General features: G+C 38.8%; 2 protein-coding genes across 2 annotated transcripts in view; both read left to right on the forward strand.

The window, feature by feature from the left end:
* The window catches only part of LOC138033379 (adhesion G protein-coupled receptor E2-like), a 17,713-nt gene extending 6,029 nt beyond the window's left edge, over window positions 1-11,684 (forward strand). The window contains exons 3-8 of the mRNA XM_068881121.1: window positions 872-994; window positions 2,956-3,078; window positions 3,828-3,950; window positions 5,496-5,618; window positions 9,055-9,140; window positions 11,667-11,684. Of these exons, the coding sequence (XP_068737222.1) occupies window positions 872-994; window positions 2,956-3,078; window positions 3,828-3,950; window positions 5,496-5,618; window positions 9,055-9,140; window positions 11,667-11,684 (596 nt within the window). The remainder of the gene's footprint in view (window positions 1-871; window positions 995-2,955; window positions 3,079-3,827; window positions 3,951-5,495; window positions 5,619-9,054; window positions 9,141-11,666) is intronic.
* Window positions 1-12,695, forward strand: part of LOC138031961 (uncharacterized) — a 41,520-nt gene extending 28,825 nt beyond the window's left edge. The window contains exon 3 of the mRNA XM_068879558.1: window positions 11,725-12,695. Coding sequence (XP_068735659.1) covers window positions 11,725-12,368 — 644 coding nt within the window. The 3' untranslated portion in view covers window positions 12,369-12,695. The remainder of the gene's footprint in view (window positions 1-11,724) is intronic.
* The last annotated feature ends 7,305 nt before the right edge of the window (window positions 12,696-20,000 follow it).

Here is a 20,000-nt window from a genome sequence, read left to right on the forward strand (position 1 = left end):
TCTTCAGCTAAATGACATCTTATTTTTGTTGAAGATTTTAACGAATGCAGTTCATCGCCTTCACCCTGTCACGTCAACGCAAAATGCCAGAATACCGAAGGATCTTATGTGTGTTTATGTGAAGCTGGATACACTGGAAATGGAAAAACCTGTACTGGTAAGAGTGTCTGATGAATAGCTGTCAGGATGATTTTTGGTCAATTTCCAAGGCCTGTTCCTTGGCTAGAACACTAGATCTAAATTAAAAGCGTAAATAAAGGTACCCCAGCACAATACAAGTCAATAAAAGGGACTAAACAACAACAAAAAGAAAATTAGCATGCTTGCAAAAAAGTTCAGACCAGGATAAAGGAGCATTGGCGTCGATATGTAAAGTTAACATTCCTGGTCAAAACTGGAAAGAGAGCAATCAACGTCTCTTCATCAGCTAAATGACATCTTATTTTTGTTGAAGATTTTAACGAATGCAGTTCATCGCCTTCACCCTGTCACGTCAACGCAAAATGCCAGAATACCGAAGGATCTTATTTGTGTTTATGTGAAGCTGGATACACTGGAAATGGAAAAACCTGTACTGGTAAGAGTGTCTGATGAATAGCTGTCAGGATGATTTTTGGTCAATTTCCAAGGCCTGTTCCTTGGCTAGAACACTAGATCTAAATTAAAAGCGTAAATAAAGGTACCCCAGCACAATACAAGTCAATAAAAGGGACTAAACAACAACAAAAAGAAAATTAGCATGCTTGCAAAAAAGTTCAGACCAGGATAAAGGAGCATTGGCGTCGATATGTAAAGTTAACATTCCTGGTCAAAACTGGAAAGAGAGCAATCAACGTCTCTTCAGCTAAATGACATCTTATTTTTGTTGAAGATTTTAACGAATGCAGTTCATCGCCTTCACCCTGTCACGTCAACGCAAATTGCCACAATACCGAAGGATCTTATTTGTGTTTATGTGAAGCTGGATACACTGGAAATGGAAAAACCTGTACTGGTAAGAGTGTCTGATGAATAGCTGTCAGGATGATTTTTGGTCAATTTCCAAGGCCTGTTCCTTGGCTAGAACACTAGATCTAAATTAAAAGCGTAAATAAAGGTACCCCAGCACAATACAAGTCAATAAAAGGGACTAAACAACAACAAAAAGAAAATTAGCATGCTTGCAAAAAAGTTCAGACCAGGATAAAGGAGCATTGGCGTCGATATGTAAAGTTAACAGTTCTGGTCAAAACTGGAAAGAGAGCAATCAACGTCTCCTCAGCTAAATGACATCTTATTTTGTTGAAGATTTTAACGAATGCAGTTCATCGCCTTCACCCTGTCACGTTAACGCAAAATGCCAGAATACCGAAGGATCCTATGTGTGTTTATGTGAAGCTGGATACACTGGAAATGGAAAAACCTGTACTGGTAAGAGTGTCTGAATAGTTGTCGGTACCACTTTTTGCCACTTTCCATAGCATGTTCCTTAGCTAGAACACTAGGTCCAAATAAAAGCCTAAATAGAGGTATCCCAGCACAATACAAGTTAATAAAAGGGACTAAACAACAACAAAAGGAAAATTAACATACATGCAAAAAAGTGAAAATGCAAAGAAAAAGTATAAATAGAAAACGCAGAAAGAAAATAAAGTCATAGCACATTAATTCTTCAAGATGGTTAACATTGGTAACACTGAAGAAAGAGGTTAAGCAGTTTATGCTTTAACTTTACCTTTATTTACAAATAAATCATATTCGTACAAACAAGACCATGATGGCCCGCAGTTGGCATTGCTATTCTAGGCGGGCCACTTACACTTCGACATTATTTCTGGCTCTCACAATTAAACAAAAAGGCACTTTAAAATTTACAAGAATTACAATAAGCAAATGGCATGCGCCTACCAGAATTGGTTCTGGGGTAAATTCAGATCGAATGCACAGGCTTTGGTACGCAGACCAGCTGATGAGTAGAGGACGCAAAGTTACCTTGAGCATGCACTAAGGCATAGGGGAGCATCAGGGTTATTAACAATACCACATAATAATAAAACAAGCTTTCTTAGTTTAATTAAGGCAGCTCAAACAAGCAGTTTCAACACTTTCACGAGACCTTGGAGTAGAAGGATTGATACCACAACGCTTTATCACTTAACAGCAATGTTATGGTACCATGTAAAACATGCAGTTATATTTGTGACGTATCAAGTTACTCTGTCAACAGGAAAGCCTTTGCAAAAACACCCCATATTTTGGCTGTAGTTGGACATGTCTGAAATCGAGCTCGATGACCCCAATTTTTTATTGCACACAAGTGAACAGCTAGCTATGATGAAACTCTCTACAAAGTTTAAAAACCTCTGTGCAGCGGATTCAGAGCTATCTTAAATTTTCAAATATTTAAGGTGGCTCTGAATCCGCTCCACAGATTTTTTTTAAACTTTGGAGAAAGTTTAATTCTGGCATGCTGATTACATTTCAAAAATTTAAAAAAATGGACGTCACCCAGTTCGTTTTTGAGATATGAGCAGCTAAAGCCAAAATATGGGGTGTTTTTGTAGGGCTCTTCTGTTGCCATGGTAACTTTTTACGTGACAAAAATGAACGCATCTTTTTTAGCAATAATTGGTGTTTGACATCGTACCATAACATTGCTGTTCAGTGATAAAGGGTTGTAGTGTCAATCCTTCTAATGAGGATGTTTCTTTTAAGTGTTGAAACTGGTTTGAGCCACCTTAAGCCGGTCAAGGACTAGTAACAATTTGAGCTTGACATATGTGATAACAGATGGTTGCAAGGAGTCGGTGTCAAGGATTATACGAACGGTTCGTGTATCTATTTGAAGTGCGAGTTGTAGATAAAAGGGAGAAGTGTTTCGACTCTACAGGAAAAAATAATTTTACTTATATGCAGAAGAGAATGAAAGAAAGGCATCTTCCTTTGTTCATATTTGATGTTGTATCTATCTGATAGACATCGACGAATGCAATGCGTCTCCCTCACCCTGTCATGCAAAAGCCAAATGCAAAAATAATCAAGGATCTTATTTGTGCTCATGTGAGGCTGGATATACAGGCGATGGAAAAACATGTACTGGTAAGATTGTCATTGTTGATAACATTACTTATAGGCATATTATAATATTATACTAGTAAAGTGGGCAAATCGTCATACGTTTCCAATTGCTTTCTCATAGAGTTTTGCCTTAACCCCACAGAAATTCCAAGCTTAAGGTTGTGAATAGTTCGAGAGCCACTCCTTCCAATTCATAACGTTTATTCTCATCACCATCCCGGGTCTACATTTACAACTGTCAGAGCATTGCAAGCTGGACTGATATCGGCTGCCAGCGGTGCACAGATATGCTAATGTCCGGTCTCACCCACAGATTGATTACTTGTAAAAGCGCATTTGCATATGTGAATAGGAAATGCGCTATATAAATACATTACTATTACCATTGAACAAGCAGATTAAACATGCTAAACGTACTCCCTTTTTTGACTTTATTTGTTATCTTCATTTTGGTTTCATTTTGGTGTCTTTTTGCATTTCAACAGATTTATGTTATTTAATTTTATAGGTACGTTTTGCCATTGCGTGCAGAATATTCAATATATCGAGCTTTCCAATAATGTAAACATTAATTTAAGACCTGTTTCAATTGCAAGTTGTAAAAGGGACTAAACAAGAACAAAAAGAAAATTAGCATGCTTGCAAAAAAGTTCAGACCAGGATAAAGGAGCGTTGGCGTCGATATGTAAAGTTAACATTCCTGGTCAAAACTGGAAAGAGAGCAATCAACGTCTCTTCATCAGCTAAATGACATCTTATTTTTGTTGAAGATTTTAACGAATGCAGTTCATCGCCTTCACCCTGTCACGTCAACGCAAAATGCCAGAATACCGAAGGATCCTATGTGTGTTTATGTGAAGCTGGATACACTGGAAATGGAAAAACCTGTACTGGTAAGAGTGTCTGAATAGTTTTCTGTACGACTTTTTGCCACTTTCCATAGCATATTCCTAAGCTAGAACACTAGGTCTAAATAAAAGCGTAAATAGAGGTATCCCAGCACAATACAAGTTAATAAAAGGGACTAAACAACAACAAAAGGAAAATTAACATACATGCAAAAAAGTGAAAATGCAAAGAAAAAGTATAAATAGAAAACGCAGAAAGAAAATAAAGTCATAGCACATTAATTCTCCAAGATGGTTAGCATTGGTAACCCTGAAAAAAGAGGTTAAGCAGTTTATGCTTTAACTTTACCTTTATTTACAAATAAATCATATTTGTACAAACAAGACCATGATGGCCCGCAGTTGGCAGTGCTATTCTAGGCGGGCCACTTACACTTCGACATTATTTCTGGCTCTCACAATTAAACAAAAAGGCACTTTAAAATTTACAAGAATTACAATAAGCAAATGGCATGCGCCTACCAGAATTGGTTCTGGGGTAAATTCAGATCGAATGCACAGGCTTTGGTACGCAGACCAGCTGACGAGTAGAGGACGCAAAGTTACCTTGAGCATGCACTAAGGCATAGGGGAGCATCAGGGTTATTAACAATACCACATAATAATAAAACAAGCTTTCTTAGTTTAATTAAGGCAGCTCAAACAAGCAGTTTCAACACTTTCACGAGACCTTGTATTAGAAGGATTGATACTACAATGCTTTATCACTTAACAGCAATGTTATGGTACCATGTAAAACATGCAGTTATATTTGTGACGTATCAAGTTACTCCGTCAACAGAAAAGCCTTTGCAAAAACACACCATATTATGGCAGTAGCTGGACATGTATGAAATCGATATAGATCACAAAAATTTTTTAATGCACACAAATGAACAGCTAGCTATGATGAAACTCTCTACAAAGTTTAAAAACCTCTGTGCAGCGGATTCAGAGCTATCTTAAATTTTCAAATATTTAAGGTGGCTCTGAATCCGCTCCACAGATTTTTTTTAAACTTTGGAGAAAGTTTAATTCTGGCATGCTGATTACATTTCAAAAATTTAAAAAAATGGACGTCACCCAGTTCGTTTTTGAGATATGAGCAGCTAAAGCCAAAATATGGGGTGTTTTTGTAGGGCTCTTCTGTTGCCATGGTAACTTTTTACGTGAGAAAACTAACCGAATCTTTTTCAGCAATAATTGGTGTTTGACATGGTACCATAACATTGCTGTTCAGTGATAAAGGGTTGTAGTGTCAATCCTTCTAATAAGGATGTTTCTTTTAAGTGTTGAAACTGGTTTCAGCCACCTTAAGCCGGTCAAAGACTAGTAAAAATTTGAGCTTGACATATGTGATAACAGATGGTTGCAAGGAGTCGGTATCAAGGATTATACGAACGGTTCGCGTATCTATTTGAAGTGCGAGTTGTAGATAAAAGGGAGAAGTGTTTCGACTCTACAGGAAAAAATAATTTTACTTATATGCAGAAGAGAATGAAAGAAAAGCATCTTCCTTTGATCCTATTTGATGTTGTATCTATCTGATAGACATCGACGAATGCAATGCGTCTCCCTCACCCTGTCATGCAAAAGCCAAATGCAAAAATAATCAAGGATCTTATTTGTGCTCATGTGAGGCTGGATATACAGGCGATGGAAAAACATGTACTGGTAAGATTGTCATTGTTGATAACATTACTTATAGGCATATTATAATATTATACTAGTAAAGTGGGCAAATCGTCATACGTTTCCAATTGCTTTCTCATAGAGTTTTGCCTTAACCCCACAGAAATTCCAAGCTTAAGGTTGTGAATAGTTCGAGAGCCACTCCTTCCAATTCATAATGTTTATTCTCATCACCATCCCGGGTCTACATTTACAACTGTCAGAGCATTGCAAGCTGGACTGATATCGGCTGCCAGCGGTGCACAGATATGCTAATGTCCGGTCTCACCCACAGATTGATTACTTGTAAAAGCGCATTTGCATATGTGAATAGGAAATGCGCTATATAAATTCATTACTATTACCATTGAACAAGCAGATTAAACATGCTGAACGTACTCCCTTTTTTGACTTTATTTGGTATGTTTATTTTGGTTTCATGTTAGTGTCTTACACACTTTTTGCATTTCAACAGATTTATGTTATTTAATTTTATACGTACGTTTTGCCATTGCGTACAGAATATTCAATATCTCGCGCTTTCCAATAATGTAAACGTTAATTTAAGACCTGTTTCAATTGTAAGCTGTAATCACGATCGTAACGCAAGTGTAATTTGCATAAGACGTCATCTTTAATTGTTATTTCAAATCGTAAAAGGGACATAGTCTACGTTGGGACCGTGCCGACCTGGACACTAGTTGCTCGAGCGAGCGTAGCGAGTGAGAGCAACACTAATCTTGCAATTCATCTCGGGACTATCGGGCAATAAAAATTCATGCCTGAATTCGCCCTATTATAAATGCTTTGCCTTGCGGATTGGGTTCTGAGGTACACTCGGCATTTCTTCGGGCCGTCGAGTTACAGTCTTCGGATTGCCGACGGACACCGAGCGAAAGCTCGGCTAATCACATGGCAGAAAAAGACCATAAGATTCGTTTCTTTGAGTTGCGGCGGATTTGTGTAGTGGTGGATTTTCTTCAGGATTTTCCTGTTGTATTCACGGTAAGTATCATTATGAATCGACTTAAATAATTGTATTATTGAAAGTTGTCAGAGCTTTCAAACTATGTTGTTCTCTGGTTTGAGAAACATTGTCGGTCGAGTATGCAATTATCTCCACATTGTCCTAAAATGAACAAAAAATCAATGTGGGAAGTTAAAAAGATTTCAAGTTTTCTGTCCTCGGGACATGGAATCCTGCCATCTTAACCTTAACAGTTAACTTAATTCATTTGATGGGTCCACTTAACCAAAGTTTGGTAGAGAGCACGTCACTTCAAAGATGTAATTGCAATATTTTTGGGCTTACAGACAGAGTGGGCTTATTCGCTAAAGAAGCCGGATTATCTAGATTTAGGGTGTTCTTCCAGGCAAGTTCTCTCCAAAACGAAGTCGGTGACCCCCCATTTTTTTTACATTTCTGATATCACTAACTCATCATCTTTCAATGGTAAAATTTGCAAAAAAAAAAATAAATGTTAGAAAATTTTCGCGCGAACGTCCTTAATAGAAGTGAACTATTCGAATATATGCGTGAGGAAATTAAAACTTTCTAGGGATATGCTTCAGCTTCCAAAGCTTCGGACGAAGATTTTGAATGACGTAAAATCAATCGAGCAGTGGAAATATCCTAACCACAGTTGTTCCAAGCTCAATATATGAGTATCTGTACGGTACTATATTATGTAAACGTAAGAAGTAGTATTATATGGATTTGTGTGGAGAAAACAGTTTTTTTCTCAAAATTAAAAAATATATATATTTGCGATTTAAAATAAAAAAATAGCTACCTTGTTTCAATCTTGTGTGGTTTTGTTTCTGGTACGGTTTCTGGGTCGATTGATTGCTCACTACAAAAAGTTGCTAAACGGGTAGTTTATCCAACACAACTGCCAGTTCAGCCTGCTTTCCCTGTACACTTTCAATCTCAATCCAGGCCAAAGGGACTATGACACGCTAACCTGTTGCGGTTAACACCGATATTTTGTCTCCCGTTAAAGAACCGTTTTTCACAGATCTTTCATGTACCAGATTTCTCGTGCAACCTGTGCAACACTGAGGTGAACAAAAAGTTGTATCAATCGCAACAAAACATTTATTTTGCGAATAGGTAAATAGACCCCTGTCTAAATACCACAATTGCATCTCCCACTGAAGTCCTTCAAATTTCTCGATTTCTACACATATTAAAAGCTGTTGACCCGCGACGGATTCCATAAATAACTTTCGTGTCTTACCCCAGATAGATACAACATAAAAACGTTTTGCAATTTCAACTAAAACCTTGAGCAATTGATCGTCGTCTTAAGCAGCCTAAAAAAATCCGCGTCTTATAGCATCACAATTTAACGCTATGGTTCAATTCTTGTCGTCAGCCTGTCACCATTTCGTTGCTCTGTGCCTTTTTCACAGTGTTTTGTACCCATTCCACGTTACGTGCCTAGTCCGCAGCCTTTAGTCCACATTTTACACTCATGTTTTACACACGGTCCGCAGTCCGCAGTCCGCAGTCCGCAGTCCGCAGTCCGCAGTCCGCAGTCCGCAGTCCGCAGTCCGCAGTCCGCAGTCCGCAGTCCGCAGTCCGCAGTCCGCAGTCCGCAGTCCGCAGTCCGCAGTCCGCAGTCCGCAGCTCGCAGTCCGCGGACCGCAGTCCGCAGTCCACAGCCCGCAGCCCGCAGTCCGCAGTCCGCAGTCCTCGTTTCATGCTAACCGTTTTCGAAACGAACGACGTCTTGGAACTCGGAACTTGAAAAATGGTTCATTTCGAGGTCATCTTCAACCTCCTATAGATATAAATTCAAATCACATCAGTGCGATTCTGATTTTAGAATTTGATGACGGCACTGTGAAAACCATCTATTCTCGTAGGTCACTTTGAAAGTATATAGGTACGAATATGTGTGAATTCGTGAATATGTGTCAGCGTTGCTCCGTGACCTGTCAAAATTCCGGCGTGCTCAGTTGCACACCGTGAGCTTCAGGGTGCGTTTCTTTGGGATGATCCGAAAAACAATCACTGATCCAAGATCACTTGGATCACGATGCATCAAAGAAACCGATGAATCCACTCTGGAAAAGGATTTTTCGGTTCCTTTGATGCATCTTGATCCAAGTGATCTTGGATCAGTGATCCTTTTTAAGGTCATCCCAAAGGAACGCACCCTCAGTGCGAATTTTCCTTACATTTTCAAAAAAAATAGTGAGAACATTTTTGAAAGCCCTTTCTGTTCTCTGACCCGATCATCCTTTTAAATAATGAACCGTTCCTAACTTGACTAACGAAAATACTAAAAAATGGTGTTCAGTGCGCACATGTGTGCAACAGCTGACCGTGTCCCTTTTAACAGTAACACTTGCAACTAAAGATGATCGAAGATCGGCCGAAACATGTCTTGTTTAAATAACGTTGAAATAAATAATCTCTTCTTTTTCACAGTAATATCATGTGAGGGAATATTGAAAAGAAACAGTAAAGCAACTGATGGAATATATTGGATATCGACGGTTACCTCTACATTTCAGGTAAGCGACATCTAACGAGTTATCAATTTTTTATCACAAAGTATAAAGCCTGGAATCAGATTGAACCGCGATATATAGTTCCTTTCCATAATCCGTTGGAATAAACCTGGAACCCAGGATAGGTTTGGTAGTAAAAAATTAATGCTGTACTAAGGTTCAATTGGTAATTATTGCGTTAAAACAGGGTAACTTCCACCAGGGTAGCAAACACTCCAGCGTGTTTATAATTACTAACAATCTCGAAAAAGCTTTATTTCGAACCGGTCAGTGTAAAACGCAGACTGCACACTGCAGACCGGGGGTAAAATGCAGACTGAGGTTATAATTTAACTGTTGAAAAAGCCCAAACCCATTAGAAATGCTAACAGTTAAGCCTAAGTATTGTTTTAGGCCTAATTAGGCCTCGGGTTAGCATTTCTAAAGGGTTTAGGCTTTGTCAACAGTTACGTTATAACCTCAGTCTGTTGGGGACAATTTGCATAGAGAATTTTTGACGCGTAGTTTGTAGAACATAATGCTTTACTGATGCCGGTCATCTCATGATTGTTTACAACTTTTAAGTACAGACGATTCCACAATTTGTGACATTTGTGTTGTTTAGGATCATTTTACGTCATCTACGCCTACGGTAAAAACTGAACAACACAAAGCCTAATTTAACAACTTACTGGGTAAAGGCAAATTGCAAACCTGATACTTAAATATATATTCTGTGCGTTAAAACGGTAGGGAAAGTGCAAGACTTCGACAAACGAGCGTAACATTCACGGTCCCCGACACGAAACTGCTTAGACCTAAACCATGTGCAACCGTAACACGTGACCTAATCAATATCAATTCGCAATTCGATCATTCGGCCGCTAGTCGGCCCAAACACAGTCTGCATTTTACCCCTGGTCTGCAGTCTTCAGTCTGCGTTTAACACTAATCGATTTCGAACTGTTAACTGCCTTGGTGGCGAGACAAAGGACTGCAAACGGAATATACAAAATTGTTAAATGTCTCGTTGCACTGAAACGCGTACAGAAAAAAACTGCTGGGGGCAAAAACATTTGGGTTTACTGCTGTAAAAGAAACGAAATTGAAACAAGAATGAATACATTAACCTTAACTACTGGTACAGCTGAAAATGAAACGAATAAATTATACCATACTTCTTCACTAATACAATGCAAGCACATTCTGCACAAACGACGAACTAACGAAGACACTGTTCCAGCACAAAAATGAAGTACAACGAAGCTTGCCAACGAGCGCTGAGTTATCTGAAAACAGGCGTTCAGTTAATTTTTTACAATTAGGTTTCACCATAGTTAATGTTACGAAATGGGGATATCATTAAGGCAGATTGAAGGATATAAACGCAGGTTGTAGGTTGCAGGTTGCAGATGAGAGTTGCAGGCCATTGTTTCACCACAGCTGAAACAGCCCAAACCTTTATTAATGTTAACATCATCAGTTAGGCCTAAAAAACAATATTTAAGCCTAACATTAGCATTTTTGTAAAGGTTTGGGCTGTTTTAGTTAGGTGCAACCCGCAACCTGCACTTTACAAGTACACCCTCCGTTTCATGTAAGCGACGTCTAACAAGTTATCAATTTTTATTTTTTTTAATCACAAAGTATAAAGCCAGGAGTCAGATTGAAACACGATGTAACCCAGGATAACTTTGGTAGTACAAACTTTTTAATGCTGTAATAAGGCAAAATTGGCAATTACTTGGTTAAAACAGTGTAATTTCCACCAGGGTAGCAAACACTCCAGCGTGTTTATACCCAATTACTTATTCTCATTCCCAGAGCTGCGATCCTTTTGGCCAGCGTCTCAGATTGATCCCTGGCGCTGGCCAAAGGGATCGCAGCTCTAGAAACGAGAATAATAATTACTAACAACCTCGAACACGCTTACACGCTTTATTTGGAACTGTTAACTGCCTTGGCAGCGAGACAAAGGACTTGGCATTGCCCAGAGATTTATGCAAAATCGTTTAAAGCTGGGCTGCACTGAACAGCGTACAGAAAAAAATTGCTCAGACCGAAGACATTTGGGTTAACTGCTGTAAACGAAACGAAATTAAAATAAGAATGACTATATTAACCTTAAATACTGGTAGAGCTGAAACGAAACGAATAGATTATATCAAATTACTTAAATATAATACAATGGAAGCAAATTCTGCACGCACGACGAACTACTGTTCCGTCACAAAACTGAAGTACAACGAAGCTTGCCAACGAACGTTGAGCTCTCTGAAAACAGGCATTAAGTTAGTTCTTTTCAATTAGGTTTCACTGAAAATAGGTTTCAACTTGACAGCCTACTTTACCTGCAATACAAAGATAACTGTTGATACATAGATTTGTGTGGAAACCACGCTAAATTTATCAGTAAAAAAATACTGTTATTTCCATAGCGTGCTCAGTTTAATTTTTTGACGGAAAAGGCCATTATAGTTAGTAAACTGCAGTTATTGTTCAGCCGTTTGGTAAGACATATGAGATATGTTTATGTATTTTCTTTTTTAGAAGCGTATTGTTACATAACAGATTGGCAAGTTGCCTCTTTTAATACCTCTTTCTTAATTGTATTGTGACATGACAACTTCTGGCCAAGCTTGGACTCTCACTGCTCGATTTTCGAACAGCGACTCAAAAAACTGGATGATTGATAGTGGAAAATGGTGGTATGACAAGAATGTTGAGTTTGGAGAAACAGCTAATCCATCTAGCAACACTGACATGATATCGCAAGCGTTTTGGTTGGTCAGCGGTCAGGAGTTCAAGATCACGCGCAGTGATGACTCTCAACATACCGCTCTGTTGCAGACCACAGGTGACTGTCTGGGTGGACAGACATTCCGGACGAAAATGACCAGTTATGGTGACTTCAGAAATGGTACAGTGTGGGCATCCAATCGTTGCTTGGGAAATTGCAGAATTCAATATGGCGGCCAGTATGACACAACGGATGGTTTCCAACAAGCTACATGCAATGGTAATATTCAAAATGCGACTCAAATCGGCTTCTGGTGCGACTGGAGCGGCGGTGATGGAGCTGTGCTGATGATTGGTGGAGGGGGCGCGACTTGCAATCGAGCGGATCACGGAATTGGAATAACAGAGGCTGATCAAGCTTCCTTCGTTGCAACCGTTCCTGAACACGACTTTGGCAACGAAGCTAATCACGCTCCGGCGAAGAGCTACTCTTTGAACCTCTGGTTACATTAAATATCCAACATAAAGATCATTTTAAAACATCCGTAACCTACATTTTTTGTTTAATTGATCTTTTTGCGGATACGGTAGATAAGTAGTCGCGCCTCGTTAAAAGTGGTACATAAGCAAGCGGTTTACTAGATGAGTCTATGCGAATGAAAAAAATAATAAAAATGTTAGGCCAGGGTCAGTTTAAAATTTTCTTGTCATAACTTTAGAAATTATTTCTTAGAAGAGGATTAGGCAAATCGCTAAAAGATTATTAAGTTACGATTTAAGAGTGGTTATTCAATCCGCTGCCTAACCACAACAAGCGCTTACAGTGCGATGTGATGAACCAATCAAAATCACGGTCAATTTCATAGAAGTCTCTAGAAGCGTGAAAATTTGCACGCGTGCACATGGTAAGTGGTTTTGTCTCTCATTGGAAAAGTGGCGGGAAATTTTGTAGCTAACATAAATGTCGCGAACTGTCATTTCGACAGTAAAAGAATAACTGTTCTATTTAATGTTGGTCACGCAAAGGTAATCATTACTGGTACCCTTACTGCCAACTCTTAGTGATATGTACCATATGGGTAAATAGATGGGAAAAACTACAGCTGTGAGTTGTCATGAAACTGTTGGGTGCTTGGAAAAGCAAATTTTAACCAAACTTCGATAATAACAAGAGGAGATTAGGTAAGCGAAAGGATACCCATGCCCCATCATAGTTTTTAAAATCTATTTTTAGTTTCTCAAAGCTATTTTAATTTCTTTTTCCCAATGCCACGCATATTTGATATTCCATTAGGACATTACAGCTGGCCAATCAGGTGCCTTTAAAAATAGCTGCGTAGCTAATATTAGATTTTAGGAAGACGCCCATGCATGGGGAATCCGTTCTCTTACCTCATACTCTCTTCAAAATATCAGTTCCTTTTTCTGTCCAAATGGAGAATGCACGCTAAAATTTACGAAAAATGATGTGACGGTTTCCATCCAGTTTCCATTCGTTTCCTGAGAGTTTTTACATGTTTCACTGAAACGCACAGCAGAGGACTGGAACTAACTGCGCATACGCCTTCTGATTGAAGTGATGTGAGGTTTCCATTGTAAAAAAATTACTTCAAAGAACCATCCATGCAACCTTTTAGTAGCGCACTTGACTAAAAAGCTTTCTTAGCAACCATTGTCTTTCTGTAGTTAAGAGCGGCACTTGAGATTGTACCTAGGTCTCCGTCATTAATGAGCGTTAGTATAATTACATAGGTGATTATTGAAAATTCTTCTCGCTGATTGGTTTCCCTTGAGGTGATTATTACACGATAATAACATTAGCGGTTTTTCAAAATGGCCGCAAGCCGTTTTGTCGAGGTGACAGACGAAGAAATTAATTGTTTTAAAGAAAATGCATGTTTTTAAAATAATCATGTATGTTATTATGCTTATTATGATGAGACAATTATTCACCTCACCTTTGGTGAATAATTGCTAAATGTTCAGTCTCCGATATTCAAGCATTTGGATGTAACAACAATATGAAACTGAATCCATGCAATTGTAAAGAGATGTTTCTTGGCCTTCTAAAGTATCATAGTTGTCAGTGGCAGCCTCTTGCCGAGGTTGGTACTCTTATTAAAACTGCCAAGTAGTTCAAGCTACTCGGTTTGTTTATCTCCAATGGCTTGACATGGGGTTCCCGCTGGGACTACATCACTGAGAAGGCTAACAGGCGTCAATGTAACGTGAAACAACTTAAAAAGTGCGGCGTCAAGCCCACCGACTTAACAGTGGCTTACTGCTTCCTGATCAGATCAATCTTGGAGTGCGCTTCGTCCTTTTTTTTTTTTCCTTTTTTCTTTTCAAACCTCCGCCTACCTATCGAATGATCTCGAGAGCATCCAGAGGCAAGCGCTTGTATTGTATAGCCTTATACGTTTTACGCTGACGCTGTTTCAGGTTAAAGTTATTTCTTTGAATTCGGTACTGGTTGTAATATCACTGTAACAGCTTTTATAGATGAAGGATTTCTCTTATCATTAATTTAGTGTGAACAAGAGAGGATGAGGCTCCTCTCTTAGTGTGAGACAGGTGTCTAGATCTGGGAAAAAGCGTTTGCCGGTATTCCAAACAACTTAGTTTTTGGTTGAGAATGGGTAAATTGGTTTCATGCACTTAAGAGAAGCGGTTCCTTTGGTCACGTTGGCGAGCAAAGATTCCCCATGTGTAGATTGAATTAATTGTCAATACCACAAGTTATTGTAACTAACGGTACAATTGGTATAATTGCTCTGTCTGCTTCTCAGTAGTAAATTAAATCAGTAGTGTAGCAGTTATTGTAACCTCCTATTGTTTGGTATAGAAATTTAGAAGAAGGATAATACTAATGTCGCACTGAGTGGGCGTATTTGGATTGCTAATATAATTGTTACACTGATCGGATATGAATCTGACACAAGCTTGACTGGTTTGTGCCAAATAACATGACTAAAACTGCTGTAGCTGTACTAGAGAGTTAGCTTTTGCATATTGTAGTACAGTCCTAGAATAAAGAAGAGCTTACCGAAGGAGTGTTGGTGTCAAATATTAGTTTCTAGATCTGTTCACCCGAGAAGTTCCTCTAATATAACAAAGGGCCGGGAAATATATGTTAAATCCAACACAACTTGCTAAAAAAATCCCAGTTGGCGAGAAGGAATATCAGATGGCTATTTTCAAAGCGTTGAGAATTTGATTTTCGGAAAAAGCTAATACCAAGAGTTATCAGCCAAGAGTGAGATTTTCGAATCCCAAATTGGTATCAGGTTTGTCCCCATCACCGTCAAAAAAAGTGTCTATTTTTAAACCACGTTTTGCGGGGAAATAAACAACATTAGACTAACATTTTCTCTTACCCCAACCCCAGTCCCTGAGAGAGCCTGCTCGCAGCCTTATCATTGAAATGTGAATGCTACATTGTAATGCAAATACAGTACACAAAGAATCTTAACCCCGGGAGATTTGAATTTGTTACAAAGTTTGGTCTCTTGTTTAATTTCCCGCAAGTTGGTTTAAAAATAACTGCAGAATACCCTGCCACATCCAGGACAAGTCCTGAAAAAGCTTCACACACAGATACGCTCATACTCAATGGTCAAAGTCCATCTATTTTTTTTAGAGCTGGTAAGTATATTTCTGTGTGGATACGCGGATACGCAGTGGGCAAGCCCCTCTCTTTCTTTAGGGCTGGTAAGTATGTTTCTGAGTAGATACGAGGATACGCATTGGTTCAGACCACGAGCAACTGCAGTGCTTTCTTCTTCACTCCATCTCGTGAAAAGTGACTGTACTACTATTGTTATTGTGCATACGTTCTGTGCATCTCGGGATACTCGGATTTCCTATTGCTAATGCTTATTAATACAGGGATTTTTTTGCGCGATTCAAAACTATGCGGAGAAAGCAGAACTTCGCAAGTGATCTTGGTATCCAAAAAGAAAATTGGGGGTAACCACGCATTTATCAGAGATAATTGAGCTTTAATTTGGAAAAGAACGCCATACATTGCTTTGTATTTTAAAATATTGTTGATTAATTATCTTCGAAAAATGCGTGGTTACCCCCAATTTTTCTTTTGGATTTCAATAACACATGTTAAGATCTACTTTTTCCGCATATTCAGTAAACCGCGCAAAAATACCTTTGAATTACTAGGCACCGTCCTTAACAGAACCGTAAAATGAAAGCTAAAATTTTACAATAGTGCTTAGGCCTAATCACTGAAACGAGCGCTTAGGTTTAATCAGTAAACGAGGGCTTTCTTCTTCGCACGATCTCGTTAAACGTGTAGTTAACCGAACCGTAAAATGAAGCTAACATTTCACAATAGTGCTTAGGCCTAATCACTGAAACGAGCGCTTAGACTTAATCAGGAATCGAGTGCTATTTAGAGAAAAGTGTAGTTAACACCTGATGCTCGTTGTACTCAATTTCGAGTGCCATTCTCACAAGGCAGTAGTGATCCGTTAACCAAACCGCAAAATGAAAGCTAAAATTTTACAATAGTGCTTAGACCTAATCACTGAAACGAGCGCTTAGGCTTAATCAGGAATCGAGTGCTATTTCGAGAAAACTGAGTGTAAGAAACCGAACTGTAAAACGACTCGATCATCGCGCTTTAAGAAGGAGAAATACATATCAACAAGTAGATTAAGATACATCATTGTTTTTAACTCGATCATTGTACTTTATGAACGAGAACTACACATAAATCAATGTCCTTCGCTCTTTTTGTTTAGCGCTTCAGAAAGAATAAACACTGGGAACCAGGAAAACAAGTGCGTATCCGAGTATCCACTAAGATGGATGTTTCTGCAGCCTATCCGGGAATCCACCCAATTTTGGTAATAGCTTCGAGGTGGCAGGGTATTTTGCAGTTAAGTCCTATTGGAATAAAAATAGACACTTCTGACGCTGATGGGGGCAAAAGAAAGATACCAATGTTTCATGGCGTTTTCATAAACCGAATTATAGAAGAGATTTAGCATCAAGTATACGGCAAACACGACAAACCGTCGTAAGCAACTGAATACGAAACGGTAGATAGCCAACTGTGGCCTTGGCACCGAGATGAGTTTTGACAACTCATAAGCAATAAGCGTGACAAAAATGACTACTTAAATAAAATTTCAGGATAAAGCCTTTCGACTTCCGCCACAACTTTTGTAGCTTTGGCAAGTATAATTGGCGCGATCATACGGCATAGAAGCTGACGAGTTACCGAATGAAAAGTCGCACTTAAAAACGTGAATTGATTTTGTGCGCTAAAAACAGATATTATATTGTATTCGTATCGGATTGTATTGTATTGTAAATATAGAGACATCATTGCTTCATGGATGACAACCCCAGCACAAAAAGATATCCTGCTTCGCGTCAGATAATTTTTCAGTCATGCGATTCCAAACGCGAAAAGACTTGACTTCTGCGAAAAGGCGCTTAAGGAAGTCCGGAGTCTTCTTTGCGAAAGGCGTATAAAAGATACACGTCAACAGTTCCTTAAACATTTTAATCCAGCCTTTCATGATCAATTGCAAAGCTGAAATTTAGCGATCGGTTTTATTAATGAATATGGACGTTTTTAAAGTCATTCTCCTGTTAGCATTTGTATTCAGCTGCGCAGAGAACATTTCAGTCGCTGAAGGTAAGGGTAATTGTTTTATTATTATTGTTATTATTATTATTTATTGTTATTATTGTTTTATTATTATTATTATTATTATTATTATTATTATTATTATTATTATTATGTTTTTTTTTTGTTAAATTCAAAGCATGGCAGTTAACTGAATGAAACTGCGCTGGCTGAGTTTGGCAATGACAATACATATCCGATCCTGTTAAATATTACAATAATGAACTTTGAGTATCAAAGTCTTCTAGCGCTGGGGAACTTATTGGGAAAACTATACATAGAAATCAAAGCAATTTAACTCAAATTAGGTCGAACATTGGCTTTTGAGCAGAGACGAAGACCGGAGTACCCCGTGGGGAAAATTTCTCGGAACAGAGTAGAGAACCCGCAAAAAACTCAATTCTTATATGACGGCGAGTCTGGGGATCGAACCCCGCCGGCCACGTTGGCGAGAGGCGAGTGATCTCATGATCACCATGCATTACACTAGCCCTACTCCCCATACGGCCGAATGACACGGTACGATTTTTGTCGCATGCGACAAGCTCATGACAGGCCTACAACATGACTGACGATTGCCGCAGCATTTTAAAGTATGTTTTCTGACGTACACAACAATCGTAAATCATTTCGTGGGCCTGTTGTAAGCCGTTGTCGCATGCGACAAAAATCCTACCGTGTACATACGCCCTTAGACAACGTGTTAGAAGCAGTTGGAGTTTGGAGCAAGGTATGTTGAGTCAAATTTGCTTGTGCTTTCGATGTGCAAAGGCAATAACTTCGAATTAATTAATGTAGTCGTAGGCAATTATTTTTTAACCCGACAAGAGTTAGTTTCCATCGAGAGCTGTACACTGATTTACTGATGCAAAAAGTCTTTCCTCCGCATAACGTATTGGCAACGCAGAAAGACTGATCGGGCGTTTGAACAACATAATGCAAGATGTGGAATCCAGTGTAAACAAAGAAGATCCAGTTAACCACAATAATCCGCCAGAAGAGGGTGATTCAGACAGACACAGAACTCGTCCAGGACGAAGAGCAAAATTACGACGAAACTGATTTTTCAAAACCACGCATGAGGCCCCAGTTGAAATTGTACTTCTTCCTTGTTGTTAGAGCAGGTTTTCAAACCGGTGCTGTAAACCGCGGTCATAATTAAAGTAGGTTTAGATAGGCTAATCTCAACAGACAGAGAAAATCAACGCAACCAATTATAGATTAGAACAGATTAAGGAAGAAAGTGCTTAGCCATTCTCTTCCCCAGAGCCTGCTGTTTAAGAACGTTTGGAAATAAATCAATTTAATTAAACCTGAAGATCAGTGCGTCATTTATTATAATTGTGTTGGTTGACAATAGCTAGCGAAATTCTGCATACTATCACATTGTACTTTGTTTTACAAGTTACCCAGGCAAGCAATTAGCATATCAAAGATGCCCTAATATAGAACTGCGAAAAGACTTACTGAGAATTTGCAAGTTAATCAACAGTGACTTGCACTAATCCGGGCGCTATTCATTGTTAAATACACGAGTTTGACCTTTAAGTTTGGGTTGGACGCGTTAAACTTTCTTTCGAATATAATACAAAATTAAACATTTGTTTATAAAAAATTAAATATTCTTTTCAGGAGCATTTAATGGAGAATAAATGTGTGTTTTGGATAAGTTTAATAATGCTTAAGACTGTATTAAATTTGAGCCTTCGGTATGTTCTTAAAAGTCAATCTAAGATTTACTTAAACTTCCATTCAAGAAAGACTTAAAAACATCAACTTAAACTAAGCAATTGCAATGATTACATTTTGTTTAAGATAACCTTAAATTCCTCGTTTCGCCTGGTGAGTTTCTTTTGGACAAGTGATTTATCCGGCGGATAGCGCTATCCATCACTTGAACAACTGGGGCATGGGGATGAAGGAACTCTTCTCGTCCCCCGAGTCCGCTATTCTTTTGGTCAGCGCCAAGAACACGGACTATGGTCTAAAAGGACTGAATAAATCCCTATCCACTGGATAAAGCAATTAGTTTCGCTTAACCTCCTTTTTGTGGAAAGTTTGGATCGATTCCGACGTTTAGAAGTACGTGAAAAGGCAAGAAGTGATTTTTGTGATGATCCTGCGTCTGTCTGAGCACAAGGTCGGATTCTTTATCAAGTTTTTTCGATTTCGCTCAGATTTTCTCGCTTTTTTCGCTCGTATTTCCAAACTTTTGGAGTTTAAGGAATTTAACAAAACTATTATTCCATTCGCGCTTGTTGGATACGAGACTGGTTATAGCTAATTCATAATGGAATAATTAGCGAACTTACGCAACAGGACGGATGGAAGACTCAGGACGGCAGAATGACGAAAAAATGTCGCGTAAGATTGGGAATGCACAATCTCGCGCGACAGTTTTTCGCCATTCTGCCGTCCTGAGTCTTCCAGCCGTCCTGTTGCGTAAGCTCGCTACTAGGGGCTTTAAGATACGAGGACGCGGTGGTTTC

This window comes from Montipora capricornis, chromosome 14 (genome assembly GCF_036669925.1).
Source record: "Montipora capricornis isolate CH-2021 chromosome 14, ASM3666992v2, whole genome shotgun sequence".
In the NCBI taxonomy this organism is placed as follows: domain Eukaryota; kingdom Metazoa; phylum Cnidaria; class Anthozoa; order Scleractinia; family Acroporidae; genus Montipora; species Montipora capricornis.